This window comes from Trachypithecus francoisi, unplaced genomic scaffold (genome assembly GCF_009764315.1).
Source record: "Trachypithecus francoisi isolate TF-2019V2 unplaced genomic scaffold, Tfra_2.0 Lachesis_group15, whole genome shotgun sequence".
In the NCBI taxonomy this organism is placed as follows: Eukaryota; Metazoa; Chordata; class Mammalia; order Primates; family Cercopithecidae; genus Trachypithecus; species Trachypithecus francoisi.
In genome coordinates, this window is record NW_022681460.1 from 114,976,424 (window position 1) to 115,002,986 (window position 26,563).

General features: G+C 51.8%; 1 protein-coding gene across 5 annotated transcripts in view; it reads left to right on the forward strand.

Moving 5' to 3' along the window:
- Nucleotides 1–26,563, forward strand: part of NPRL3 (NPR3 like, GATOR1 complex subunit) — a 63,643-nt gene that overhangs the window by 26,811 nt on the left and 10,269 nt on the right. For all 5 annotated transcript variants that reach the window (XM_033236457.1, XM_033236460.1, XM_033236456.1 and 2 more), the window contains 6 exons: nt 1,809–1,962; nt 4,891–4,972; nt 15,548–15,685; nt 17,555–17,711; nt 22,508–22,614; nt 23,127–23,256. In XM_033236457.1, coding sequence (XP_033092348.1) covers nt 1,809–1,962; nt 4,891–4,972; nt 15,548–15,685; nt 17,555–17,711; nt 22,508–22,614; nt 23,127–23,256 — 768 coding nt within the window. The remainder of the gene's footprint in view (nt 1–1,808; nt 1,963–4,890; nt 4,973–15,547; nt 15,686–17,554; nt 17,712–22,507; nt 22,615–23,126; nt 23,257–26,563) is intronic.

Consider the following 26,563-nt stretch of genomic DNA (forward strand, 5'->3'; position numbering starts at 1 on the left):
CAGCTAGTGCATGTGGTGTCTTTACGTCGCTGCCAATCCAGAGGTCTCCCCTTCCTTTGTTCCACCAAACGTTCCACATTTGGATTCATCTCATTGTGCAATCAGACTTGCTCTCTGTCCTTGTATTTCCTGCACACTAGAAGTTAACTCTGAAGGCTTGGTTCTCTTTGGGTATAAGTTTTGGGGATGAGAAGGTCTCATGGATGATACCTTAAACTTCATGCCACTTTATGTTGTGTATGGTGAAAATATGATGTCTCTAAGAGTTCCTATTAGTGCTGGCACACCCTAGGTGTTAGCTTTCTCAGCATGTCCCTCACTCAGTGTCAGACCTTTGCAAACGGACATGCTGGGTTTGCACGGAGTGCAGGTCATTGGGCGTCACTGGGGACTGCACCACCTTGTGTGTCTGGAAAGGTCAAGCATATGGGCCCGGGACATCCAACTCATGGACGGTGTTGTGCCTCAGCTGAATAATCACGTATCCAGGATCATTCTCCTCCTGCTTGCTTTGCTCATAGAAGTATTTGTACACAGATTCTTCTTCTAAATGGGTATTTTGTTTTGAGGCAATTGTATATACCCCATGTGTCAGCCCTCTGGTTCCAGGAACAGTGTTGAGGGGATGCCCTTGACATGGAGGAGCAGGCCTTCATGGGACTGGTGCTTCATGGGAGCACCAGTCGGTCCTTTCTCTGGCAAGGGATGCTGTCTTGTTGTAAGTCCACCCAGGTGTGAGTTCTGTTTGTGAACATGGGATCTGATGAGAGTATAGAGAATTTCTTCAGCTCCAGGTGAAGAAAGTATTTACTGTCTGGGTGAGGCCCTGGCTGTGAACACTTAGGGCATGGCCTTCCCTCTCAGATAAACAGGAGGGGGAGGCAGCACCAGAGGTTGTAATCAGCAGTACCATTCACCCCTTTCCCTTGTCCCATCTCCACCCCCACAGGATGATTCAGCAGTCCTGTTGGCCTCCAGAAGCACTGAGTCATGGTTGGCCCAGTTATCTGCTCCCTCGGATGTTTTCACAGATCCCCAGAGCTGCATGCCTCCACCCTTGGCTTGGGCAGATGTGCTTGCCTGGCTGACTGTGGTGCCTGATAGGTTCCAGAGGGGCGAGGGCCCCTCTTGTTCCTGAGAGCCTCCTGCACTGTCCTTTGACCCAGTCAACATGGTTGCAGAAGGAGTGCTGGGGCAGAGATGTGGGCCTGGAGCCTGCTGGTTTTCTTGTTAACCAGTGTCACTTCTGCTGGGAAGAGCTTCGCATCCTTGAGGACCAAAAGTATTCAGTGAACAATTGGCCTGGCACCTCTGTTTTTGTACCGTGTGTCCCTGTAGTAATGTGGCCTGTTGTGACTGCATTCTTACACATTGTAGACTAGTTCTGCCTACCAATAGTCAGCAGTACAGTGGTGACCACAGACGCTACCAGGGTCTTTGCTCAGGGCAGGCTCTATTCCTAGTTTGTGACATGGCTCACTAATGTCTTCCATTCAGTCCTTTGTGAGGGAGGCAGCATTGGTCTTTCTTAAGAGCAACATTTCCAGAGCCATCTCTGCTACTATTCAGGCAGCCACTCCCAGGAATAGAGCATGGGGGCTGGCAGCCAGCATTTCTGTGGATGGGCCCTGGAGGGGACTCAGGAAATGAGCAGCAGTGGCCTCTGCAAAGGAGCCTGGGGGAAAGGAGTAGAGATGCTTTCTTTCATGGTTTGAGATTTTGCTGTGTACACATATTAGCTCCATTTAAACTGTCCAACTGTGTCCCTGTGCATACGTTTGAGTCTGTGTATGGTCTCTCTCCCGCAGGCCAACGCAGACCCATCAGTGATAAACTGTCTGCATAACCTGTCCCGTCGCATCGCCACCGTGCTGCAGCATGAGGAGCGCCGCTGCCAGTACCTCACCCGGGAGGCCAAGCTGATCCTGGCGCTCCAGGATGAGGTGTCCGCCATGGCTGATGGTGAGTGCAGCAGGGCGTGATGGGCATGTGTCTGGGCTGGCTGGTGGCCTCTCTGCAGTGCAGACCTCTGTAGAGGGGCTGTCATTCAGTGTTAATGGTGCACATGTTGGTGGGGCCTCACCCACCCCAACACCAGCAGAGCAGTCAGAAGCTTGCAAGCATCAGCTTTTGGTGAGCTGGGCATTGAAAATGAAGTCCTCACAACAGCTTTGCAAGGCAGGGTCCATGATCATCCCCATTTTGCAGATGTGGAAACTAAAGCTCAGAGAAGATACATGATCTTCTCACTGGACCAGTTGTGCCTGGGGGGGCACAGGAAGACTCCCAAGGGGCGCATTTGTAGATGAACTTTCCTGGATGGATGTACTGAAATAGATGTCCCGACCAGAAATGTTCTTTCTTTCCACACACTGCTGCATGATCACCGTTCACATAGGTCAGGCAGCTCTGCCTCGCCCTGGCCCTGTTGGACATGTTGGAGAAAGTGTTTACTCCCCGGACAGGAGAGGGCGTTGGAAATACCCAGCTGGTGAGATGGACAGTTTCCAGTTCTTTGCTTTCAGCCAGATTGAAGGAGGACCTAACTGGGTTATCAACTAACCAGTTATTAAAAATAACGTTTGCAGATAGAATATTGAGTGTTTTTTGGCCTACTGTAAAGATTTCAAAACAGAGGGACACCTGTAACAAACTCTCCATCTCCATTTTCTTTGGCAAGCACATCTACAACAAAAGAGAGAATTAGGACAAAACTAAAGTCAGACCTAGTTGTTGTAGTAATAAGTAAAAGTAGCTATTGTGGCCAGGCGCGGTGGCTCAAGCCTGTAATCCCAGCACTTTGGGAGGCCGAGACAGGTGGATCGCGAGGTCAGGAGATCGAGAACATCCTGGCTAACGCGGTGAAACCCCGTCTCTACTAAAAAATACAAAAAACTAGCCGGGTGAGGAGGCGGGCGCCTGTAGTCCCAGCTCCTCGGGAGGCTGAGGCAGGAGAATGGCGTGAACCCGGGAGGTGGAGCTTGCAGTGAGCTGAGATCCGGCCACTGCACTCCAGCTGGGCGACAGAGCGAGACTCTGTCTCAAAAAAAAAAAAAAAAAAAGTAGCTATTGACATGAATAAACAATAAAAGAACAGCCTCTCTGACTCAAGTGCATTTTCAGTAAAAATTTACTTGTAGCTGGGTGTGGTGGCTCGTGCCTGTAATCCCAGCACTTAGGGAGGCTGAGGCGGGTAGATTGCTTGAGCTTAGGAATTCAGGATCAGTGTGGGGAACATGGTGAAATCCTGCTTCTACCAAAAAAACCCCAAAAATTAGCCAGGCACAGTCATGTGTGACCAGAGTTCTAGCTACTCGGGATGCTGAGGTGGGAGAATGACCTGAGCCCTGGGAGGCGGAGGTTGCAGTGAGCTGAGATTGCACCACTGCATTCCAGCAAGGGTGACAGAGTGAGACCCTGTCTCAAAAAACAAAAAAAAAAAAAAAAACTTTTTATGTTTGACAATTATCTGTCAAAATTTATAATATGTTTCTGTTTTGGCCAATTGTGTACTAATTATAATTATCATAATACCGATCCAAAAGTTTTGTTTTTTTAAACATTGTCTTTTTAGAGTCTGTGACTTTATCACAGGAAGTAAAATTTTAAGTCTGCATATATTTTGTTAGAAATTTATGAAAAAGGATGAATAAAAGACTTTTTGGCTAGACGTGGTAGCTCACACCTGTAATCCCAGCACTTTGGGAGGCCGAGATGGGAGGATCACTTGAGCCCAGGAGTTTGAGACCAGCCTGGGCCACATAGCGAGACTCCATCTCTACAAAAAATTTGAAAATCAGCAGGTCTAGGGCAGGTGTGGTGGCTCATGCTTATAATCCCAGCAGTTTGGGAGGCCCAGGTGGGTGGATCACTTGAGGACGGGAGTTCGAGACCAGCCTGGCCATCGTGAATACCTGTCTCTACTAAAAATACAAGAAAATTAGTCAGGCATGGTGGTGGGCACCTGTAATCCCAGCTACTTGGGAGGCTGAGGAAGGAGAATTGCTTGAACCCAGGAGGCGGAGGTTGCAGTGAGCTGAGATCACACCATTGCAATCTATCCTGGGCAACAAAAGTAAAACTCCATCTCAAAAAATAAAAATAAAAAAAAATTAGCAGGTCTAGTGGTACATGCGTGTGGTCCCAACTAGGTGGGAGTATCGCTTGAGGTTGGGAAATTGAGACAGAAGTTAGCTATGATCACACCATTGCACAGCAGCTCAGGTGACAGAGTGAGACCCTGTCTCAAAAAAAAAAAAAAAGGCCGGGCACGCTGGCTCATGCCTGTAATCCCAGCACTTTAGGAGGCTGAGGTGGGCGGATCAGCTGAGGTCAGGAGTTCGAGACCAGCCTGGACAACATAGTGAAACCCCATCTCTAGTAAAAAATACAAAATTAGCTGGGCGTGGTGGCAGGCGCCTGTAGTCCCAGCTACTTGGGAGGCTGAGGCAGAAGAATTGCTTGAACCCGGGAGGCAGAGGTTGCAGTGAGCCGAGATTGTGCCATTGTACTCCAGCCTGGGCAAAAAAGAGTGAAACTCTGTCTCAAAAACAAAAACACTTTGGGAGGCCGAGACGGGCGGATCATGAGGTCAGGAGATCAAGACCATCCTGGCTACCACGGTGAAACCCCGTCTCTACTAAAAATACAAAAAAAGTAGCCAGGCGAGGTGGCGGGCGCCTGTAGTCCCAGCTACTCGGGAGGCTGAGGCAGGAGAATGGCGTAAACCCGGGAGGCGGAGCTTGCAGTGAGCTGAGATCCGGCCACTGCACTCCAGCCTGGGCGACAGAGCAAGACTCTTTCTCAAAAACAAAACAAAACAAAACAAAAACAAAAACAAAAAGTTTCCTTGCTTTGGGAGCTGTAAATCTTGTGTTGTGATTCTTGTAGGAAATGAAGGTCCTCAGTCCCCATTCCATCACATCCTGCCCAAGTGCAAGCTGGCCAGGGACCTCAAGGAAGCTTACGACAGGTAAGACAGGTGGGTGTGCTTATTAACATCCTTCTTCTGGGCCAGGCTGCCGGGGCCTGAGGAGCAGTGTCAACATGTAAGGCTCCCCGGTACTGACCACTATTCTCCTGGGGTATGAGCATCAGAGTTCCCTGAGGTTAGGGCCGGAGAGCACTGGGAAGGGATGGTCATGTGGCTGCTCTTGAAAGAAGTGACCTTGGTGGCCGTTTTTTAATTTATTTTTTCCTTCTATTTCTGTTTATTTTTTTCGAGACGGAGTTTTGCTCTTGTTGCCCAGGCTGGAGTGCAATGGTGTGATCTCAGCTCACAGCAACCTCCGCCTCCCGGGTTCAAGAGATTCTCCTGCCTCAGCCTCTCCAGTAGCTGGGATTACAGGCATGTGCCACCACAGCCAGCTAATTTTGTATTTTTAGTAGAGACAGGGTTTCTGCATGTTGGTCAGGCTGGTCTCGAACTCCCGACCTCAGGTATGACAGCCCGCCTCAGCCTCCCAAACAAAGTGCTGGGATTACAGGTGTGAGCCATCGTGCCTGGCTCGTGGCCGTTTTTTTTAAATGCCAGCCCCTTTGCCGAGTAGCACACACTCTGTCTGCTGGAACCACCACCTCCAGACTCCTCTTAAAACAGAAAACGAGCCTGAAGTTAGACATGAGAGTCTGAAAGTGTTTTCAAATCACACAGCTGCAAAATGACATTTTACTGAGCATGACACAACACCAAGTTCTGGGCCCGCCTTCACTTGGTGGGTGTCACTGACTCCAGTCACTCATGAGGAAATTGAGGCTCGGTGGGTGGGGCTGGAGCCAGCTGTCTCTTCCTGGCTCTGAGAGAGTTGGGATTTGCGACACTGACTGTGTGAGGGCAGCAAGCCTTGAGGATACCATGAAAACCTCACAATTGTTCTGATTATATTGGCTGAACATCACCTTTATTAAATGTGGACAAGCAGGCCAGGCGCGGTGACTCGCGCCTGTAATCCCAGCACTTTGGGAGGCTGGGGTGGGCGGATTGCTTGAGGTCAGAAGTTCAAGATCAGCCTGAGCAACAATGTGAGATTCCATTTCTACAAAAAATTAAAAAAAAATATGTGAGTGTGGTGGCACGAGTGTAGTTTTAGCTACTCAGGAGGCTGAGGTGGGAGGGTCACTTCAGCCTGGGAAATCAAGATAATGGTGAGCCATGGTTGTACCATGTACTCTGGCCCCGGCAACAGAGCAAGACCGCATATCAAAAATAAAAAAAAAGGCCGGGCACGGTGGCTCACGCCTGTCATCCCAGCGCTTTGGGAGGCCAAGGCGGGTGGATCATGAGGTCAGGAGTTCGAGACCAGCCTGGCCAACATGGTGAAACCCCATCTCTACTAAAAATACAAAAAATTAGCCAGGCGTGGTGGCACACGCCTGTAGTCCCAGCTACTCAGGAGGTTGAGGCAGAAGAATTGCTTGAATCCGGGAGGTAGAGGTTGCAGTGAACTGAGATTGAGCCACCGCACTCCATAGCACTGGGTGACAGAGCTAGACTTTGTCTCAAAAATAATAGTAATAATAAAAATTTTTAAAGTAAAATTTAAAAAAAATTTAAAAAATACTTTTTAATTCTTTTTTTGGTTGCCTAGTGAGCTGCAACTGCCCCCCTCATTGAGTTTGTTGCAGCCTTCCAGTGCTAACCATTTACCTGTGTTATTTTGTATGTGCGCCTCTGTATCTATAAGGTAAATTCCTAAAGGCACTACGAACGGGGAAAATGGCATTTGTAATGCTGGGTTTCCTTCTTAGGGGTTTGTACCTCTGTCTACACTCCCACCAGCAACACATGAGATGCCTCTTCCCCCAAGCTTTGCCAACATCGAGTCTCGTGAAATTGTGGATCTTAACCGGTATAATAGGTGGGGAATGGTATCTCTGTGTAGCTCTACTGTAATGCATTGATGCATCTCTTCACATGTTTGAACCGCCTGCCTTAGCTGTGAACTCGCTGCTCAGATCCCTTGTTCATTCTTCTATTGGGAAATATAAGTCCTTAAATATAAGAGAGTGATTTGCCTTTTGTGATATAAGTTACAACTAGCATTTGTTTGTCTCTTGGTGACCCTGGGGACTGAGCCTCCCCGGGTGTGAGAGAACATCAGCCCTTGCCAGGTGATTACTTTGTTTTCTGGCCCCTTCTATGTTGGAAAATGGGACCTTTGTGGTCGTGTAGTCTGACCGTGTCTTTTATTCATTGTTACCACACTAATGTTTTCTCTGTTGAGAAATTACTACCCTCTGGTCTTTAATTGCCTAGTATCCAATCTCTTTCTTGGAAATTGTTCCCTTATTCTGAGTGTATGCCTCAACTAGGATTAGATTACAAGCAAAAATCAGGCTAACTTGGAATTAAAATAAAAACCAAGCTGCTGTGGTGGTGTGTTCCTGGAGTCCCATCTCACAGTCGAGGCCATCACTTGAGCCCAGGAGTTCGAGCTTGTAGTGCTGTGTGCTGGTGTCTGAATGAATAGCCACTGTACTCCAGCTCCAGCAACATGGTGAGACCCTGTCTCTTAAAAATGTGTATAAATAAAAGCCAAACCATTGACTATATTTCTTTTCTCTTTTTTTTTGAGATGGAATATCCCTCTGTCGCCCTGGCTGGAGTGCATTCTTCTGCCTCAGCTTCCTGAGTAGCTGGGACTACAGGTGCGCACCACCACGCCCGGCTAGTTTTTGTATTTTTCGTAGACATGGGGTTTCACCATATTGGCCAGGCTGGTCTGTTGGGATTACAGGTGTGAGCCACTGTGCCCAGCCCATTGACTGTATTTCTTTTTTTTTTTTTTTTTGAGACGGAGTCTCGCTCTGTCACCCAGGCTGGAGTGCAGTGGCCGGATCTCTGCTCACTGCAAGCTCCGCCTCCCAGGTTTACGCCATTCTCCTGCCTCAGCCTCCGGAGTAGCTGGGACTACAGGCGCCGCCACCTCGCCCGGCTAGTTTTTTGTATTTTTTAGTAGAGACGGGGTTTCACCATGTTAGCCAGGATGGTCTCGATCTCCTGACCTCGTGATCCGCCCGTCTCGGCCTCCCAAAGTGCTGGGATTACAGGCTTGAGCCACCGCACCCGGCCATATATTTCTAAAGGAAGAATGGACTATGATTTCTTAGGTTTGAATTGTGCTGGAAAGTTGAAAGGAGACAAAACCTTGGACTGCCTGTTGTGTGATCTGCGGGCTACAGAGTCGCTCAGAACTTGAGGCAACTCAGCGCCACCTAGTGGATATTAAAGGAGGACAGGAATCTGAGTTTTGGTGAAAAAGGCTCCTAAGCTGTTGTTCATCCCAGGGATGCTGGGAGCTATGTTTCTCTGGCGGGGTCCAGGCAGTAGTATTCTCCCTGTACCCTATCCTTGTCTGGCACTGGCATGGCTCTGCAGCCATCCAGGAGCCCCTCTGGGCTGTGGCCTCTCCTGTGTCCTCATCCCATCAGGTCCATGGTTGGCCTTGAGGGTCTGGTCTGCTGCTGCTCACTCTTCTGCACTAAGAAGAGGAGATTGAGTTTCCATTACTGATCAGGTGACACAGGATACAGAGCCCCCTTTCTCCTGATGGTGACTTACTGCCAGATCTGGGAAAATCTCAGAACAGAACTGAAAGACCAGAAGCTGTGAGACTTAATGAGGTTGGAGATTGGGGTGTGATTTTTCAAAGAAATTGTTCCTGGTTCCTTCTTTTTTTTTTTTTTATTTAAGACAGGGTCTCACTCTGTTGCCAGGCAGGTTGGAGCGCAATCTTGGCTCACTGCAACATCTGCCCCCCAGGCTCAGGTGATCCTCCCATCTCAGCCTCCCGAGTAGCTGGGACTATAGGCGCGTGCCACCACTTCTGATTAGTTTTTTTATTTTTTTGTGGAAATGGGATTTTGCCATGTTGCCCTGGCTGATCTTGAATTCCAGGACTCAAGCAATCTACCCGCCTTAGCCTCCCAAAGTGCTGGGATTATAGGCATGAGCCACCATGCCTGGCCCCCAGTTGCTATATTTATTTATTTATTTGAGACGGAGTCTTGCTTTGTCACCCAGGCTGGAGTGCAATGGCACGATCTTGGTTCACTGCAACCTCTCTCTCCCAGGCTCAAGCGATTCTCCAGCCTCAGCCTCCTGAGCAGCTGGGATTACAGGCGCCTGCCACCACGCCCGGCTAATTTTTGTATTTTTAGTAGAGATGGGGTTTCTGCATGTTGGCCAGGCTGGTCTTGAACTCCTGACCTCGTGATCCGCCAACCTCGGCCTCCCAAAGTGCCAGGACTATAGGCATGAGCCACCGCGCCCAGTCCCCAGTTGCTGTTTTAATTAGAGCTGGGGTTATGGTGTGGCTGAATAGCCTGGTGGCCCTGTCCTGCAGGACCTAACGTCTGTGAATGTAGTCTGGGAATGTGACTCTCTCAGGAGGCCACCCCAACACCTGTGCCAGACCTAGCACTTGTGTCTCCCTGTGGAGCCCAGTGGCCTCAGTGGCAGCATGTCACTCATTCATATGACCATTGAGTTGTGTCTCCCAGGAGGGCAGGGATGTCTCTTTACTTTCTGCCAACATAGCCCCTACACTCAGCCTGTGGAGGAGCACAGCTTATCCACTAGGGGTCGATGGAATGTGTGGGTGGGAATAACAGCAGTGTAGATTCATGGAGTGTGAAGAAGTGATTTGCTGAATGGTTCTCCTAGTTAACAGGACCTGTGGTGGGGAGCGCTGTCCAGGGTGTGGCTGGGTAGGTGGTACTTGGTGCAGAGCCTTGCATTGCGAAGTGTTGAGAGCAGGGTTGGTCCCCTGGACCCTCTGTGAATATCCTGAGAATTTTCCATAAAAACGAACCTGTATATAAACTTTTGTTTGAAATTTCAAGGCAGGCTGTTTGGAACCCACATAGATCTTTCGGGTTATGCAGCATCCCACTACGTAGAGTAGGAAGCTGGGCCCATCCGTGGGACCAGAGGATGCAGAGGTGTGTGGGATAGCTTCAGAGGTCCTGTCCAGTTCTAAGGTTAGGAATGGATACTTTCTCAGAGGCTAAAAGCTGAGGGGACTAGAATAAGTGTGTGCACATTGCTATCTTGGAGATAAACGGCGAGAGTGTGTTTGAAGCCAGCCATTCCCTTTTGCACAGTCATTGTCAGGATGCAGGGCTTTGGTTGGGGCACCTATCTCCTGTCACAGACTGGGCTGGGCCCTCTTGGCTGGCCCAGAGCTGTGTGAGGGGCTGGATAAGCCTTGAGGAGGACAGTGTTTTCCTCCAGAGTGTTTTCAGACCAAACCATTAAACACCTTGCAAACAGAAGTGTAAGCTCGGCAGGAAACCTTTCAGGGCCCAAACCCTACTTTTGCTGAGCGCTCTTGTCTTAAAGCTGTAGACTTAAAAACAGGGGCAAACCTTTCTCTTCCCTCCTCTTAACAGACTTTAGTGCAGCTCCTGGTTTACCCTCTTGCTGTGGGGGATTTACACGCTGGAGGCTGGGCCGGCACATTTCCAGAGCAGTTGTCCCTCTGACATGTTTAGGGAATTTGCCCAGGTCTGCCCATGGCCCTTGGGGCACTCCTGGTGGCAGCACTTGTCACTGCTGTAGGGAGCTGGGTTCGTTCATAAAGAAGCACCAGCCTCAGTGCAGAGTGCTCTGAGGGAGAAAGCAGCAGGTGGGTGAGCTGATGCCTGGGAAAATGGAGTAAAGTCCACGTGGAAATTAGAGGAACCAACATCGCGTGTCTCTGCCAGAGGAGAGGGCCCCATGCCAGTGTACAAAACAGACCAAATGACTGCAGCTCCAAGGACAGCTGACCTGGTGAGGGCAGCAGAGATGACCAAGCTGGGAAGTCACTAGAAGAACCTTGATGTGTTCTCCCTCTTGCCCTCATTTCTTCATACCCATAGCTGGCACTTGTTCCTGGCTTTCCATGAGGTGTGTTCCAAGCCCCTGTTCCTTTTCCTATAACTCTCTCCAGTTTCTAATGCTCCATACAATTTGATTACAATTATGTGTCTTTTTAAAAAACTTTAATTTCAATTTTTTTTGAGACAGGGTCTCGCTCTGTCACCCAGGCTTGAGTGCAATGGCACAATCTCGGCTCACTGGAACCTCTGCCTCCTGGGTTCAAGTGATTCTCCTGCCTCAGCGTCCCAAGTAACTGGGATTACAGGTGCCTGCTACCACACCTGGCTAATTTTTTTTTGAGATGCAGTTTTACTCTTGTGCCCAGGCTGGAGTGCAATGGCACGATCTCGGCTCACTGCAACCTCTGCCTCCCAGGTTTGAGCGGTTTTCTTGCCTTAGCCTCCTGAGTAGCTGGGATTACAGGAATGCACCACCACACCTGGCTAATTTTGTATTTTTAGTAGAGATGCGGTTTTTCCATGTTGGTCACGCTGGTCTCAAACTCCCGACCTCAGGTGATCCACCTGTCTCGGCCTCCCAAAGTGCTGGGATTACAGGCTCAGTGAGCCATCGCACATAGCCAATGTGTCTTTCTAAAAAATTTTAATTTCAATTTTTTTTTGAGACACAGTCTTGCTCTGTCACCCAGGCTGGAGTGCAGTGGTGTGATCTCAGCTCACTGCAACCTCCGCCTCCCAGGTTAAAGTGATTCTCCTGCCTCAGCCTCCGAAGCAGCTGGGATTACAGGTGCCTGCCACTATACCCGGCTAATTTTTTTTTTTTTTTTTAGATGGAGTTGCACTCTTGTTGCCCAGGCTGGAGTGCAATGGCACGATCTCAGCTCACTGCAACCTCCACTTCTACCTCTGCCTCCCGGCTTCAAGTGATTATCCTGTCTCAGCCTCCTGAGTAGCTGGGATTACAGGCATGCGCCACCACACCCAGCTAATTTTGTACTTTTAGTAGAGACGGGGTTTCTCCCTGTTGGTCAGTCTGGTCTGGAACTCCTGACCTCAGGTGATCCGCCCGCCTCAGCCTCCCAAAGTGTTGGGATTACAGGTGTGAGCCACCGCGCCCGGCCTAATTTTTGTATTTTTAGTAGAGACAGGGTTTCACCATGTTGGCCAGGCTGGTCTTGAACTCCTGACCTCAAGTGATCCGCCCACCTGGACTCCCAGGTTTTGGGATTACAGGCGTGAGCTGCCGCGCCCGGCCAATTATGTGTCTGTCTTTTTTTTTTTTTTTTTTCTTTTTTGAGGCAGAGTCTCACTCTGTCGCCCAGGCTGGAGTGCAGTGGTGCGATCTCGGCTCACTGCAAGCTCCGCCTCCTGGGTTCACGCCATTCTCCTGACTCAGCCTCCTGAGTAGCTGGGACTACAGGCGCCTGCCACCACGCCCGGCTAATTTTTTTGTATTTTTAGTAGAGATGGGGTTTCACCGTGTTAGCCAGGATAGTCTTGATCTCCTGACCTCGTGATCTGCCCGCCTCGGCCTCCCGAACTGCTGGGATTACAGGCGTGAGCCACTGTGCCCGGCCTACGGGTCTGTCTTGATGCCACCAAATGAAGCCCCCAACGTGCAGAGCAGCCAAGTTTGTTTTCTTCCCTGCTGCACTCCAAGTACCTAAGCCACAGCACTTGTCATAGGCCTTACTGTGCTCCTAGGCGGAGCAAGGACAGCTACCTTTGAAACCATAGGAGCCTCAGTATTCTGATTCTGTGGTGTCCCAACAGCCACTTTGAGCTGCATCCTAAATAGGACAGAAACAGAAAGGCCTTGGGTGGGGGCAGTGGCTCATGCCTGTAATCTCAGCACTTTGAAAAGCCAAGGTGCCCAGGAGTTTGAGACCAGCCTCCTGGACCACATAGTGAGACCCCGTCTCTTAAAAAAAAAAAAAAAAAAAACCCGGGCATGGTGGTACATGTCTGTAGTCCCAGCTACCTGGGAGTTTGTCTTGAGCGCGGGAGATCGAGGCTACAGTGAGCGGAGATGGCACCACTGCACTCCAGCCTGAGCAACAGTGAGACCCTGTCTCAGAAGAAAGAAAAAAAAAATAGGCCGTTTATTTCCAGTGGCCCTCCTTTCTGACCCGGATGGTGACAGAACAGTGCATGGGGCCACCTCTTGTTTGTGCTTTCTTCCCTGTTGCATACAGATGCCAAGATCCTAACTAATGCTCACTCAAGTTGAGTAACTAACCTGGATCCCCTGGACAAATCTCTCCTGGTATGATCTTTAATTCCTTAGAGGCTGGGACATTTCTCAGGGTTTGATAAGAGTTTTTCACCCTGCAAAGACCCTGACCAAAGAGAGGTAAGGTTCTGGGAGCCTCTGTCTGCTCTGACATACTTGGTTAGCATGCAGTTCTGGAAGAAGCTGAGACTGGTACCCTCCTCTGGGACCTTGGGGCTGTGGTGGTCTCTCAGCACCCATATTGATGTGTCCTGAGAGACGCTGGAGGGGCCGTTTGTACTTTCTGGCCTGGGGCAGCCAGAAGTCTGGCCAAGCCTCCCGGACTTAGCCGGATGTGAGTGTGTTGGTCTGTCCTGCCAACTGGGAGCTGAGAATAGCGGAATAGGGTCAGGGGGTGATGGGAAAAGCACCAGTTGGCTGCTCTCCTGGGTGGTGGGGCAGTGAACAGAGGAAACATGATGGGGGGAGGTGCCGTAGAAGTGGGCAGTTTGGAGAAGAACTTGTGTGTGTTTTGCTTCTATTTTAGAACTGGTGTCACTGTGAGGCTTTACAGGCCGTGTTCCCTGTGCAGGACACAAGGAAGGTGCCGGCTACTTCGAGTGGCCAGGCCTTGGCAAGAGTCGGTGGAGATCCCACCCCTGGTGCCTGGAGCCCCCAGGGATGCGGTGAGGCCAGCTGCAGACAGCTTTGCTCGAGCAGTTTCATCTCCTCTGTGTCATAGAACAAGTGCTATTGGCTCTTATTTAAGGCACAGGGGCTTTGTGGTGAGCGGTGGAGCAGGGTGGGGGCCTTGGTTTCTCCATCAGGGAGTTTTAGAAGCTCCTGGCGAAAACAACTCCTTCCTTGTTTTGTGTGGTTCCCCGAGGGGATGACGTGGGCCGCATCCCCAATGTGGAGCCCGTTCGTGGGGCAGGGCTTCCTAGGAAAGACAGTGCACACAGGGAGGGCAGTGTGTTCCTTGACTTCATTCAGGAAATGCAGCTCTGTGCCTGCATGCCCGACACATTTTACAGTGTGTAGAGAGCAGAGAATGAAACCCACAAACCCCTCCTCAGGAGTGAGTTCTGGCTGGGGAGACAGCATCAGGCAGCAGGTCAGGGGTTGGAGTGCCAGTGGGCTTGGACTCAGGGATGGCTTCACGGAGAATGTGACACTTGAGTGGAGACCGATGGAGTAAAGCAGCCTTGGTGTCTGCAGAGAGTTCGTGGGCAAGGGCAAATGCCAGGGCCCTGAGCACAGCTGGACCTGAGTGACTGGGCACCGGAGGTGAGGTCACAGGAATGTAGGTGTTGCAGGCCCACGGCGGGGACTGTCCAGGTGGGAGTGTGGGGAGGGGTAGGCAGAGGGGCCAGTGCTCTGGGTGTCTTGGGCCTGGTGGTGCTGAAAAGGCCTGAATTTTGGACATCCCTGCAGGTGGAGCGGACGGGATTTGCTGATGGTTTAAAGTGGATTGTGAAAGAAGTAAGGAATTTGGGATGCTGTTGCTATGTGTGGCCTGAGCAAGCGTTGGGACCTGAAAGAACCAAGTTGCCATTACGGATAGAATGTGGAGTGAGGGGTTTCCGTGGTAATGAAGTGTTGGGGCTGGCTAGGACGGTTGGCTTGTGGTGATCACTTGGTATCCACATGCACTGGAACTGGGGTGCTGTGGGCATCTGCAGAGTGCAGGGAGGTGGGCACTGTGTGCTTCTCAGCACTGGAACACTCTCGGGGGACTTGGCACTCCTTCCCTGCCCTCCTCTCCCTCTGAGACAGCCACTGCTCTGCCTGGACGTGCACTTGTGACTGGGTCTTCATAAGGTGTGCAGGGCAGGCCCGTTCACAGGGAGGATGTATTCTGGGTGTTGGGTGTCTGTCAGGGGTCTGGACGGGCAGGGGCCTGAGTTAGAGTGCCTCTAGTACACTGAGTCTCTGGGACAGGGCTACGGCTTCTCTCAAGCCCTGGCAGTCAGGTTGGACTACAGATTCCAGGACTAGCCAGAAATATATTTCTTCTTTCTTCTTCTGCTTCTTCTTTTTTTTTTTTTTTTTTTTGAGACAGTCTTGCCTTGTTGCTCAGGTTGGAGTGCAGTGGCACGATCTCAGCTCACTGCAACCTCTGCCTCCTGGATTCAAGCGATTCTCCTGCCTCAGCCTCCCGAGTAGCTGGGACTACAGGTGTGTGCCACCATCCCTGGCTGATGTTTGTATTTTTAGTAGAGACAGGATTTCACCATGTTGGCCAGTCTGGTCTCGAACTGCTGACCTCATGATCCACCCACCTCGGCCTCCCAAAGTGCTGGGATTACAGGTGTGAGCCACCGTGCCCGGCCCCCATATTTTCTTTTCTTAAACATAATGTGATCTTAAGAGATGCGCTCCTGCCCAGGTCTCCGCCTGCAGTTTCCTCTCAACAGCAGGGGAATCAGCACCATTGAGCAGGGTGTTTTCTGATCTGTGTGCATGGTTGGAAAGTTTGTGTGAAGGGGTAACAGTACCCACTCTCTGCAGCCTGTGCACGTCAGGTGTGGTTCGGCTTCACATCAACAGCTGGCTGGAGGTGAGCTTCTGCCTGCCCCACAAGATCCACTATGCGGCCTCCAGCCTGATCCCCCCAGAGGCCATCGAACGGAGCCTGAAAGCCATCCGGTGAGTGCCCAGTCCCACGTGCTCACTCCTTGCCAGGGCCCTTCCCTTTAGCTTCTGCCTGAGATTTTACCACTTAACTTTGTTCCAAAAATTCTCTTTTCTTCTTCCCTCTGCAGAAGCTGGCAGGTGGGGCTCTGCTGTTTATAGACGTTAAAACACATAGTTTTGTATCTAGTTGTGTCCAGAAATGACCAATCCCAGGTTTCCCCTGGGCCCTCCTGGCACCACCTTAGGCCTGGGCAGGGCAGCCTGGATGTAGGGCTGAGTGTCCTGGGGGAGGCTGGAGGGCTGAAGGGACTCCATCTTGATGGTGTTGCCCCCGGGGGGGACCCCAGTCTTTTGCATTTCAGTCAGCACTTGTGGGATCTCAGTTACTTTCTTTTTCTTTGTGTGTGTGTGAGAGAAAGACGGAGTTTTGCTCTTATCGCCCAGGCTGGAGTGCAGTGGCGCGATCTCGGCTCACCGCTACCTCTACCTCCTGGGTTCAAGCAATTCTCCTGCCTCAGCCTCCCAAGTAGCTGGGATTACAGGCCCCCGCTGCCATGCCCGGCTAATTTTTTGGTATTTTTAGTAGAGACAGGGTTTCACCATGTTGGCCAGGCTAGTCTCGAACTCCTGACCTCAGGTGATCCGCCCATCTCGGCCTCCCAAAGTATACTTTCTTAATTTAATTGACTTTGTTTTTTCTTTTCTGTTTTTTGAAACAGAGTCTTTGTTTTGAGCTCGAGTGCAGTGGTGTAATCTCCATTCACTGCAGCCTCTGTCTCCCGGGTTCAAGCGATTCTCCTGCCTCAGCCTCCTGAGTAGCTGGGATTATGGGTGCACACCACCACACCTGGCTAATTTTTGTATTTTTGGTAGAGATGGGGTTTCGCCATGTTGGCCAGGCTGGTCTTGAACTCCTGACCTCATGATCCACCCACCTTGGGCTGCCAAAGTGCTGGGATTACAGGCGTGAGCCACCGTGCCCTGGCAATTTCATTGATTTTCTGCAAGGAGAGAACTGAGCCCAGTCTTCTGGCACCACCCATTCCCAAGTCCCCAGTTCCTTGAACATTTTTTAATTAAAAAAGTATATCTGGGCACATTGCTGAAATTTGGGAATGACAGAAAGCAAAGCGCTGCCTCGTTCCACCCTCCCCAGTTCGTGCTCTTTTCTTTCAATCTTAGCTAAGCGTATTGTAATGTACTTCTGTGCTTATCTGTGAAGGGGATTTTGCTTTTCTCATATGTGGGACAATTTCCTTAGGAAAGATGCGTTCATGTCTTCAATCAACAAATGTTTGCTGGGCGTCTCTGCGGGGGGTACGGAGTCCAGTCTTCACACCTCCCCACTTTTCTCATGTGTTTTTTCCTGAGGGTGACATAATCCTTGCAGGTTTTTGTTTTTGTTGTTTTTGAGACAGAGTCTCGCTCTCGCCAGGCTGGAGTGCAATGGCGCAATCTTGGCTCACTGCCACCTCCGCCTCCCAGGCTCAAGCGATTCTCCTGCCTCCGCCTCCTGAGTAGCTGGGACCCCAGGTGGGTGCAACCACACCTGGATAATTTTTGTATTTTTAGTAGAAATGGGGTTTCACCATGTTGGCCAGGCTGGTCTTGAACTCCTGACCTCATGTGACTACCTGCCTTGGCCTCCCAAAGTGCCACGATTATAGACATGAGCCAATCCTTGGCAGATTTTGTGAAGGCCTCTGAACAGACCACTGCCCTTTTCTCAGATCCCGCTCTTGGCCCTTCTCTCTGCAGTTGAGGGCCGGGAGTCTCCAGCTGCACGTTTGTGTCCCAGGTGCATACCTGGTGCATACCTGGTGCGTACCTGGTGCAGGTTCCTGTACTTCGTGTGTTCCGTAACAGGTGATTGTTTTGCAGCCCCTACCACGCCCTGCTGCTGCTCAGTGATGAGAAGTCCTTGCTGGGGGAGCTTCCTATCGACTGCTCCCCTGCCCTAGTTCGGGTGATCAAGACCACATCTGCTGTGAAGAACTTGCAGCAGCTAGCTCAGGATGCGGACCTGGCCTTGCTGCAGGTATAGCTCTGGGGGCCTGGATGGGTGGCATGTGGCAGGTGCTGGGGCATCAGGAAAGGCAGGCCATCTGCCACACTACATCCACAGGGGCTCTGTCCAGCTGAGAGCTGTGGCACAGCCCACCATGGGGTGAGGCCAGTCCCTGGGATGGCTGGAGGTTTTGGCATCTGAGTCAGACCATGGCTTTGTGAATGAGCCATGGGACTGACTTGTTCTTCTGTCTCAGAGAGGTAAGACAAGTCTGTGAGAGAAAGGACTGGGGTGCTCCCAATGTTGGAGGTCGAGACACTAGAGCTGGTGGGTGGGCAGGGCAGGAGCGGGCAGGGTCGTGGGGGCCTCACAGTGGTGATTAACAAGCATATGGGAACTGAGGGCAGGAAGCTTGGATGCAGGGCCCTCCCATATGCAGAATAAAGACCTAACCTGGTGGCCTTACCCGCTGTGTGTGCACATGTGTTGGCCTGTGCACTCTGTACAAGATGCCCTTTCTTTGCTGAGCCACATGTTCATGGGCCTGTCCATGCAGAGGGCTACCCTTTCTGATTAGTTGGAGGGCCCCTCAGCCGTGTCTGCAGATCTGGTTGGAGTGTGGGTGGAGCGTGGGAGGAAAAGCACAGGGAAGGCTGGGCACGGTGGCTCATGCCTGTCATCCCAGCCCTTCAGGAGACCAAGGCAGGTGGAGCGCTTGAGCCTAGGACTTTGAGACCAGCCTCAGCAACATGGCAATACCCCATCTCTACAGAAAATACAGAAAAAAAGAAAGAAAAATAGCTGGGCATGGTGGCATGTACCTGTAGTCCCAGCTACTGGGGGTATGAGGTGGGAGGATCACTGGGAGGCAGAGATTGCAGTGAGCTGAGATCGTGCCACTGCACTCCAGCCTGGGCGACTCTGTTTCCAAAAAAAAAAAAAAGCACAGGGAGAGATCAGAAGCAGGGGCTGCTGATGGGGTGGCCAACAGGCCATGGGGTCATCTGTGGCTGCTAGTCATGTGAAGTGGCCCAGAGCCACGGGACCATTGAAGTGTTGCCTAAGGGCAGAGCAGGTGGTGCCTGTGGGTGGCGCCCTCGTCTGGTGGTGGTGTGCACGGCATGGCCACCAGGGGGCAGCAGAGGCTGCCACGGAACCCAGGCGTGAGGTGGGCCCGCCTGGGTCCCTCTGGCTGAGCTTCCATGCTGTTTTGGACTATGAAACAGGCCTTTGCTTCTTAGCACGTTAGGGGAACTTGTCGGGCAAGGCCTGACTCTCAGGCCACTTTTCCCCAAAAGCAGCCTTTTTGGATTCTGCCTTTGAGAGTAAGTCTTTCCCGCCTCTGTATCTCAGGGACCCTTTATCCTCTGTGAGACCTTTTACCAGATTGTGCCCTTGTCTTTGTTTTTTCTTTTGAGACAGGTTCTTGCTCTGTCTCCCAGGCTGGCATGCAGTGGTGCCATCATGGCTCACCCAGGCTCAAGCGTCCTTCCAAGTAGCTGAGACTACAGGTGTGCGCCTGGCTCATTTTTTTTTTTTGGTAGAGATGGGGTCTCCCTAGGTTGCCCTGGCTGGCATCAAACTCCTGGGCTCAGGTGATCATAACACCTTGGCCTCCTAAAGTGCTGGGATTAATAGGCATGAGGCACCATGCCCAGCTGTGCCTTTGGACTTCGTGGGCTGGACAGGACCCAGTAAAGACCATGTCCTGCCCACCTTCATAGCATCCAGGAGACACAGAATTTTAAAAGAACTCACTGCTCCATACAACCCTGCAGAGTGAGGGAGTCAGTGACCCCCCATGTCCTGATGAGCACCGGCCACGTGGTAAATGCGTGTGGCTGTTCACAGGGCCTGTGTTGAGCTTTTGAAAGAAGCTGGGCCTGGCTTTCCTGAGGCTGTCTGGCAGGAGTTTGTGCTGGACACTGTGCCTCTCATCCTTGCTGTCAGAGTCTCCTTGGACAAAGCTTTGATGTCCTCTTCTGAGGTTGTCTGGCAGGAGTTTGTGTGGACACTGTGCCTCTCACCCTTGCTGTCAGTCTCCTTGGACAAAGCTGTGGTCTCCCTTTGATGTCCCCTTCACTTCCCTGCCATGGCCTTGACTGGGGAGAGGGAAGGCTGTCATTGTTTTCCTCTGTCTGTAACCCTTCCCTGCTCTCCCTGCTGCAGGTCAGCAGAGTTTTGCGGCTGGTGTGGCAGTGCAGAAGCCCCTGGGGCCCATCCCTGATGGGTCACTCTGTTTCCTGGAGATAGTCCCCTGGGGAGCATCTGCCTTAGGTGTGAATGTCACCAGGTAGTTTAAAGTCCCTTATGTGGCTGGGTGCAGTGGCTCATGCATATAATCCCAGCACTTTGGGAGGATGAGGCAGGAGGACTGCCTAAACCCAGGAGGTCACGACCAGCCTGGACAACATGGGAAGACCCTGTCTTTACAGAAAATTAAATAATTAGCTGGGCATGGTGGTGCATGCCTGTGGTCCCAGCTACTCAGGAGGCTGAGGTGGGAGGATCACTTGAGCCCTGGCGTTCGAGGCTGCAGTGAGTTGTGATTGCACACACTCCAGTCTGGGCAAAAGAGCAAGACCCAGTCCCAAAAAATAAAATAAAATAAAATAAAATAAAATAAAATAATTCATGTTTACATCAATCCAGAGAGAATCTACAAGTAAATTTTGGGTTTGTCATGATAAAATTAATGTTATAAGACTTCAAACACTACACAAATTATAGACACAAAAAGTTCCCACAGTCCCATATCCCACAGGTAACCTAGATCCCTCCAGGTTTTTTATGTCTGTGTGTGTGTGTGTGTGTGTGTGTGTGTGTGTATACATTTTATTTTGTATTATGAAAATTAGGATCGTGCTGTACATTCGTTGTGATTGGCTGAATAACAGCCCCCACAGACATACATATTCTAATCCCCAAAATCTATGAATGTGAACTCATGTGGCACTTTGGAGATGTTACTAAGTTAAAGATCTTGAGATGAGAAGATCATCCTGTTAAGCCCTAAATGTAATCACCAAGGCCCTCATCAGAGGGAGGCAGAGGAAGCTCTGACTAAAAAGACGCAGCGACATGACCACAGAGGCAGAGTGGAGTGATGTGGCCGCAAGCCAAGAGACACTGGCAGTTGAAGAGGCAGGACGAATTCTCTCTGGAGCTTCCAGAGGGAGCCTGGTCCTGCTGGCACCTTATGCTGGCCCTGAAGTACTGATTTTGGACTTTTGATTTCCAGAATGGACAGCATCTTGGAGAGGCTGCTGCAGGGAGAGGCAGGAGGTGGAGACCACTATGCTGAGCAGAGCTGGGGGAAAGTGGGTGTGTCTTTTTGAGAGAGCACATGCCAGTGGCACGTGGGGTGAGGGAACAGGGTGGTGATGGAAGTGAAACCTGCCATGCTGGGGTTGGCGGTGCCATTGGAGGCACCACTCGCACAATCTCGGCTCACAGCAACCCCCACCTTCCAGGTTGAAGCAGTCCTCCTGTCTCAGCCTCCGAGTAGCTGGGACTACAGGCATGTGCCGCAGTGCATGGCTAATTGAATAAAAATTTTTGGTAGAGATGAGGGTCTCACTATATCGCCCAGGCTGGTCTTGAACTCTGAGGTTCAGGTGATCCTCCTGCCTTGCCCTCCCAAAATGCTAGGACTACAGGCATGAGCCACTGTACTCAGTCTGGAGGCCCTGTTTTCTGAGCTGAGGTATAAGCGTCCTTAGCAGCAGGCAGCACTGTATCCAGGCAGGGGTGACTCACCCCCGCAGAGGCCTACTGGCCAAGAGGATGGAGTGGTGTCTTGAGGTGATGCAGAGGCAGAAGTGCAAATGCTTAGGATTGTACACACCTTTTCATGAAGTGCTGTGGTGCTGTGCTCAGACCTCAGGCCTGAACTTTCCTCTGGAAGGGGTTTTGGGTGTGTTTGTGTTTCCTGCTGTTCAAGGGTCCACAAGAGCAAAGCTGGGAGGGGGTCTCTGTGGAAGACAAGGCACATGGGGCAGACCTGGGGCCTTTGGGTATGTAGGGGTGGCACGCTGAGTGACTCCACACCCATCATTGGGGCAAGGCCGTGCTGGAGTTTTACGGGGTACGAGAGGGCTGTGCCCTGCCAGTACATCCAGCTAAGACCCCTGCCCAGCTGGGCCAACCCTGTGTTCCCAGCACCCCAGACATTCCCATGCTTGTGGCCTGAGACCACCATTCTTCAGTGGGAGTCAAGACAGTACAGGATGGGAAAACAGTGGCACCAAACAGCACAGGGAGCAGAGATAAAAAGGCCATTGTGGCCAGGTACAGTGGCTCATGCCTGTAATCCAACACTTTGGGAGGCTGAGGCGGGTGGATCACGAGGTCAGGAAATCGAGACCAACCTGGCCAACATGGTGAAACCCTGTCTCTACTAAAAATACAAAAATTAGCCGGGCATGGTGGCAGGTGCCTGTCATCCTAGCTACTGGGGAGGCTGAGGCAGGAGAATCGCTTGAACCTGGGAGGCAGAGGTTGCAGTGAGCTGAGATTGCACCACTGCACTCCAGCCTGGATGACAGAGCAAGACTGTCTCCAAAAAAAAAAAAAAAAAGCCATTGCTCACAGAAAGTACTGTGTGCTGTGTGCTGGCTGTGCCCCACATCCTAGTGAGAGGTTGGGAAGGTGCTGTTCCACATTAGGGAGGAAGTCTTGGGCCATAGCCGCCAGGTGTGTTCTGCACGAGCCTGGGACCAGCTTCTCCGGGCTGGTAGGCCATGGCCACCCATGCTGAGAGCTTCTGACAGCTCCCAGCGGGCCAGCCTCAGGCATGGCCCTTGCAGCTTCCCCTCTTCCTGCAGGTTTTCCAGCTTGCAGCTCATCTGGTGTACTGGGGCAAGGCCATCATCATCTACCCGCTGTGTGAGAACAACGTCTACATGCTATCTCCCAATGCCAGCGTATGTCTGTGAGTGCTGCTGGCTGCCAGAGCCTGGAGCCCTGAGTGGGAAGGGGTGAGGCCGGCAGGGCCCTCCAGGTGCTGTTCTCTGTGTTGGCCAGGCACCAAAGGCTGTGGAAGCCCCAAGGCGAGGCTCTCACTTCAGCCTAACTCCTGGCCACCAGCGTGCCCAGGTCCCAATTCTGGTCTGGCTCTGTGCTGTGTGACTCTCCTGTATCCCCCTTATGCCGGGCCCCCTCCTCCAGGCTGGCTCTCCTAATCCACCTTGAGGGATCAGAGGTGAGATACAGGGTGAACTGTGCCCATGGCTCCTGCTGCTGCTCAAGGGGAAGTGCCCAGGCTCTGTCCACCTGGAGGCCTGCCTGGCGTCATACCGTTCTGCCCTCATTGCACCATCCTGGCCCACCTGCCACACTTTGCTTCTCTGCTGCCCACTGAGGCCAGTGTTGAGAACACAGTGGGGGGTCTGAGAACACGTTGGGGGTTCTGCTGCACTCACTGGCATGCTTGTCTGCCTCCAGGTACTCCCCGCTGGCCGAGCAGTTCTCCCATCAGTTCCCATCTCATGACCTGCCGTCCGTCCTTGCCAAGTTCTCCTTGCCGGTCTCCTTATCAGAATTTAGGAATCCCCTGGCCCCCGCTGTGCAGGAGGTGAGTCACAGAAGCTCAAGGAGCCTGGAGTGGCAGGTGCGTAGTGGACAGGCACTACCTGCCTGGCTCTTGGTTCTGATCTGAGCCCTCACCACGGCCACCTGCTTCTCCTTGGTTTTGGGGGCTTGCCATGCAAGTGCTATGTGCTCAGCAGGGCCCAAAAGTCAGCTGCCAGGCCACCTGCAGATGCTTGGCCAGTGACCCAACACTTGGGCAGTTGTCCTCTCCCCATAGAGCCCACCCTGGCTGTGGCAGGCAGTTTTTAGGGTTAGAACTGAGTTAAGCTTGGCAGGAGAGTGCTTACCTTTTCTGGCCCTACAGACCTGTCTTGTACCCCTTTGGGACTGGGGACTGCCTACAGATGAGGGTGCAAAGGCAGCTTTGTTCTCACTGGGCCAGGGCCTGACCTCTGAGAGTTTTGCTTCTGCCTTCACTCCCTGCCATGGTTCAGGTGGCCACAGGGTCTGTGGGTATGAGTTCTGGGGTCACTGGTCCCCAGAATCTCCTCATCCAAGAGAGCCTAGAGAGGACCCTAGTGGGCCCGGGTCAGGGCAGCGGGCAGGCAGGTTGGGAGCTAGGAGTGGCTGGGGGATAGGAGGCCTCCTGCAGATCTGTGGGATGGACTGGTGCACCGGTATCTGTAGCAGGGCCAGTGGCTTCCCCTGTGGGCTGCAGGTGTCACAGCCTCGTGCGGAGGTGGCTTTGCCATCCTCCCCTCCACTGAGTTCTGGGCAGAGACTCAGAGCAGGGCCAGATAGGACAGAGTGTTGGAGACAGACGAACTGGGTGTTCTCACGTCTTTGTCTCCAAAAGTATTTGAGTAAGTGCCAGATCTATTAGGCAAAACCAGTCCTTAAAGTCAAACCCTTTCCGTTCTCAAATTGTGAATGAGAATAAGATTCTGGTTTTTCAGCTCCTTTAGACGCCAAACCTGACAGAGTTCTTAGTGCGGTCTTTCATAGAGCCCTTGGTTTCTGGGAGCTGAGCCAGGTTGTGTCAGCTGAATAAGAGGCACTCTCTGCACCCCTTCTCTTGGGCCAGTGCTTAGGGAGGAGCTGCTGGTGCTTCCATCCCAGAGGCCTCCTGTGGTCTAGATGACAGGGTGGCTTTTCCAGGCCATGACTGAGTGGTTGCTCCAGGCCTTGTCAAGGGCCTAGATGGAGCCAGGTTCTGCCTGGGCTCCAGTGCTGGGAAGCCCCTCGGTTTTATTTTTTTGTTCATTGATTTTATTTATTTTTGATTGCACTCCAGGCTGGAGTGCAATGGCATGATCTCGGCTCACTGCAACCATTGCCTCCCGGGTTCAAGCAGTCTCCTGCCAGCCTCCCAAGTAGCTGGGATTACAGATGCCTGCCACCACGCCTGGCTAATTTTTTTGTATTTTTAGTACAGACGGGGTTTCACCATGTTGACCAGGGTGGTCTCGAACTCCTGACCTCAGGTGATCCACCCACCTCATCCTCTCAAAGTGCTGGGATTATAGGTGTGAGCCACCATGCCCAGCTTTTTTTATTGTTTTGATACAGAAACTTGCTCTGTTGGCCGGGCGCGGTGGCTCACGCCTGTAATCCCAGCACTTTGGGAGGCCGAGACGGGCGGATCACGAGGTCAGGAGATCGAGACCATCCTGGCTAACACAGTGAAACCCCGTCTCTACTAGAAAAAATACAAAAACTAGCCGGGCGAGGAGGCAGGCGCCTGTAGTCCCAGCTACTCGGGAGGCTGAGGCAGGAGAATGGCATAAACCCGGGAGGCGGAGCTTGCAGTGAGCTGAGATCCGGCCACTGCACTCCAGCCTAGGCGACACAGTGAGACTCTGTCTCAAAAAAAAAAAAAAAAAGAAGAAACCCTGTGTCTACTAAAAATACAAAAATTAACCAGGCATGGTGGCGCATGCCTATAATCCTAGCTACTCGAGAGGCTGAGGCAGGAGAATTGCTTGAACCCGGGAGGCGGAGGTTGCGGTGAGCTGAGATTGCACCATTGCACTCCAGCCTGTGCAAAAAGAGCGAAACTCCATCTCAAAAAATAAATAAATAAATAAATAAGTAAATAAAGTATTAAAAAAACAAAAAAAAGGCCGGGCGCGGTGGCTCAAGCCTGTAATCCCAGTACTTTGGGAGGCCGAGACGGGCGGATCACGAGGTCAGGAGATCGAGACCATCCTGGCTAACACGGTGAAACCCCGTCTCTACTAAAAATACAAAAACTAGCCGGGCGAGGTGGCAGGCGCCTGTAGTCCCAGCTACTAGGGAGGCTGAGGCAGGAGAATGGCGTAAACCCAGGAGGCGGAGCTTGCAGTGAGCTGAGATCCGGCCACTGCACTCCAGTCCGGGCGACAGAGCGAGACTCCTCCTCAAAAAAAAACAAAAAAACAAAAAAAAGGCCGGGCGCGGTGGCTCAAGCCTGTAATCCCAGTACTTTGGGAGGCCGAGACGGGCGGATCACGAGGTCAGGAGATCGAGACCATCCTGGCTAACACGGTGAAACCCCGTCTCTACTAAAAATACAAAAACTAGCCGGGCGAGGTGGCAGGCGCCTGTAGTCCCAGCTACTAGGGAGGCTGAGGCAGGAGAATGGCGTAAACCCAGGAGGCGGAGCTTGCAGTGAGCTGAGATCCGGCCACTGCACTCCAGTCCGGGCGACAGAGCGAGACTCCTCCTCAAAAAAAAACAAAAAAACAAAAAAAAGAAACAAACTTGCTCTGTTGTCCAGACTGGAGTGCAGTGGCATGCTCTCGGCTCACTGCAACCTCCGCCTACCGGGTTCAAGTGATTCTCCTGCCTCAGCCTCCCAAGTAGCTGGGATTACAAGTATGCACCACCATGCCCAGCTAATTTTTATATTTTTAGTAGAGATGGGGTTTCACCATGTTGGCCAGGCTGGTCTTGAACCCCTGAGCTCAAGTGATCCACCCGCCTCGGCCTCCCAAAGTGCTGGGATTACAGGCGTCAGCCACCACGCCCAGCCCCATCTGTTTTATTTCTTAATTTCGCGTTAAGTCTGGGTATTTTGCAGTCCTTTTGACCAGGTCTTCTTCTTACTTACCTGGAGTATGTCCCCCATTCCCATCCCCAGTTCCCCAGCCCCCTCCCAGGAGGTAACACTGGCCAGCAGCTCCTTGTCAGCCCTCCCAGAGATGAGGAGACAGATGTGTATCTGAGGACACTGACGCTGTGTCACACTCCTCGCTCCTCAACGCCTGTGTCTGGGCAGTGCTTTCTCACGGGGACTGAACTCGACCTGGCACAAGGCTCCTCACTGCTCCTCACTGCCAGCCGCACCTGCTAACCCAGAGACACTGGAC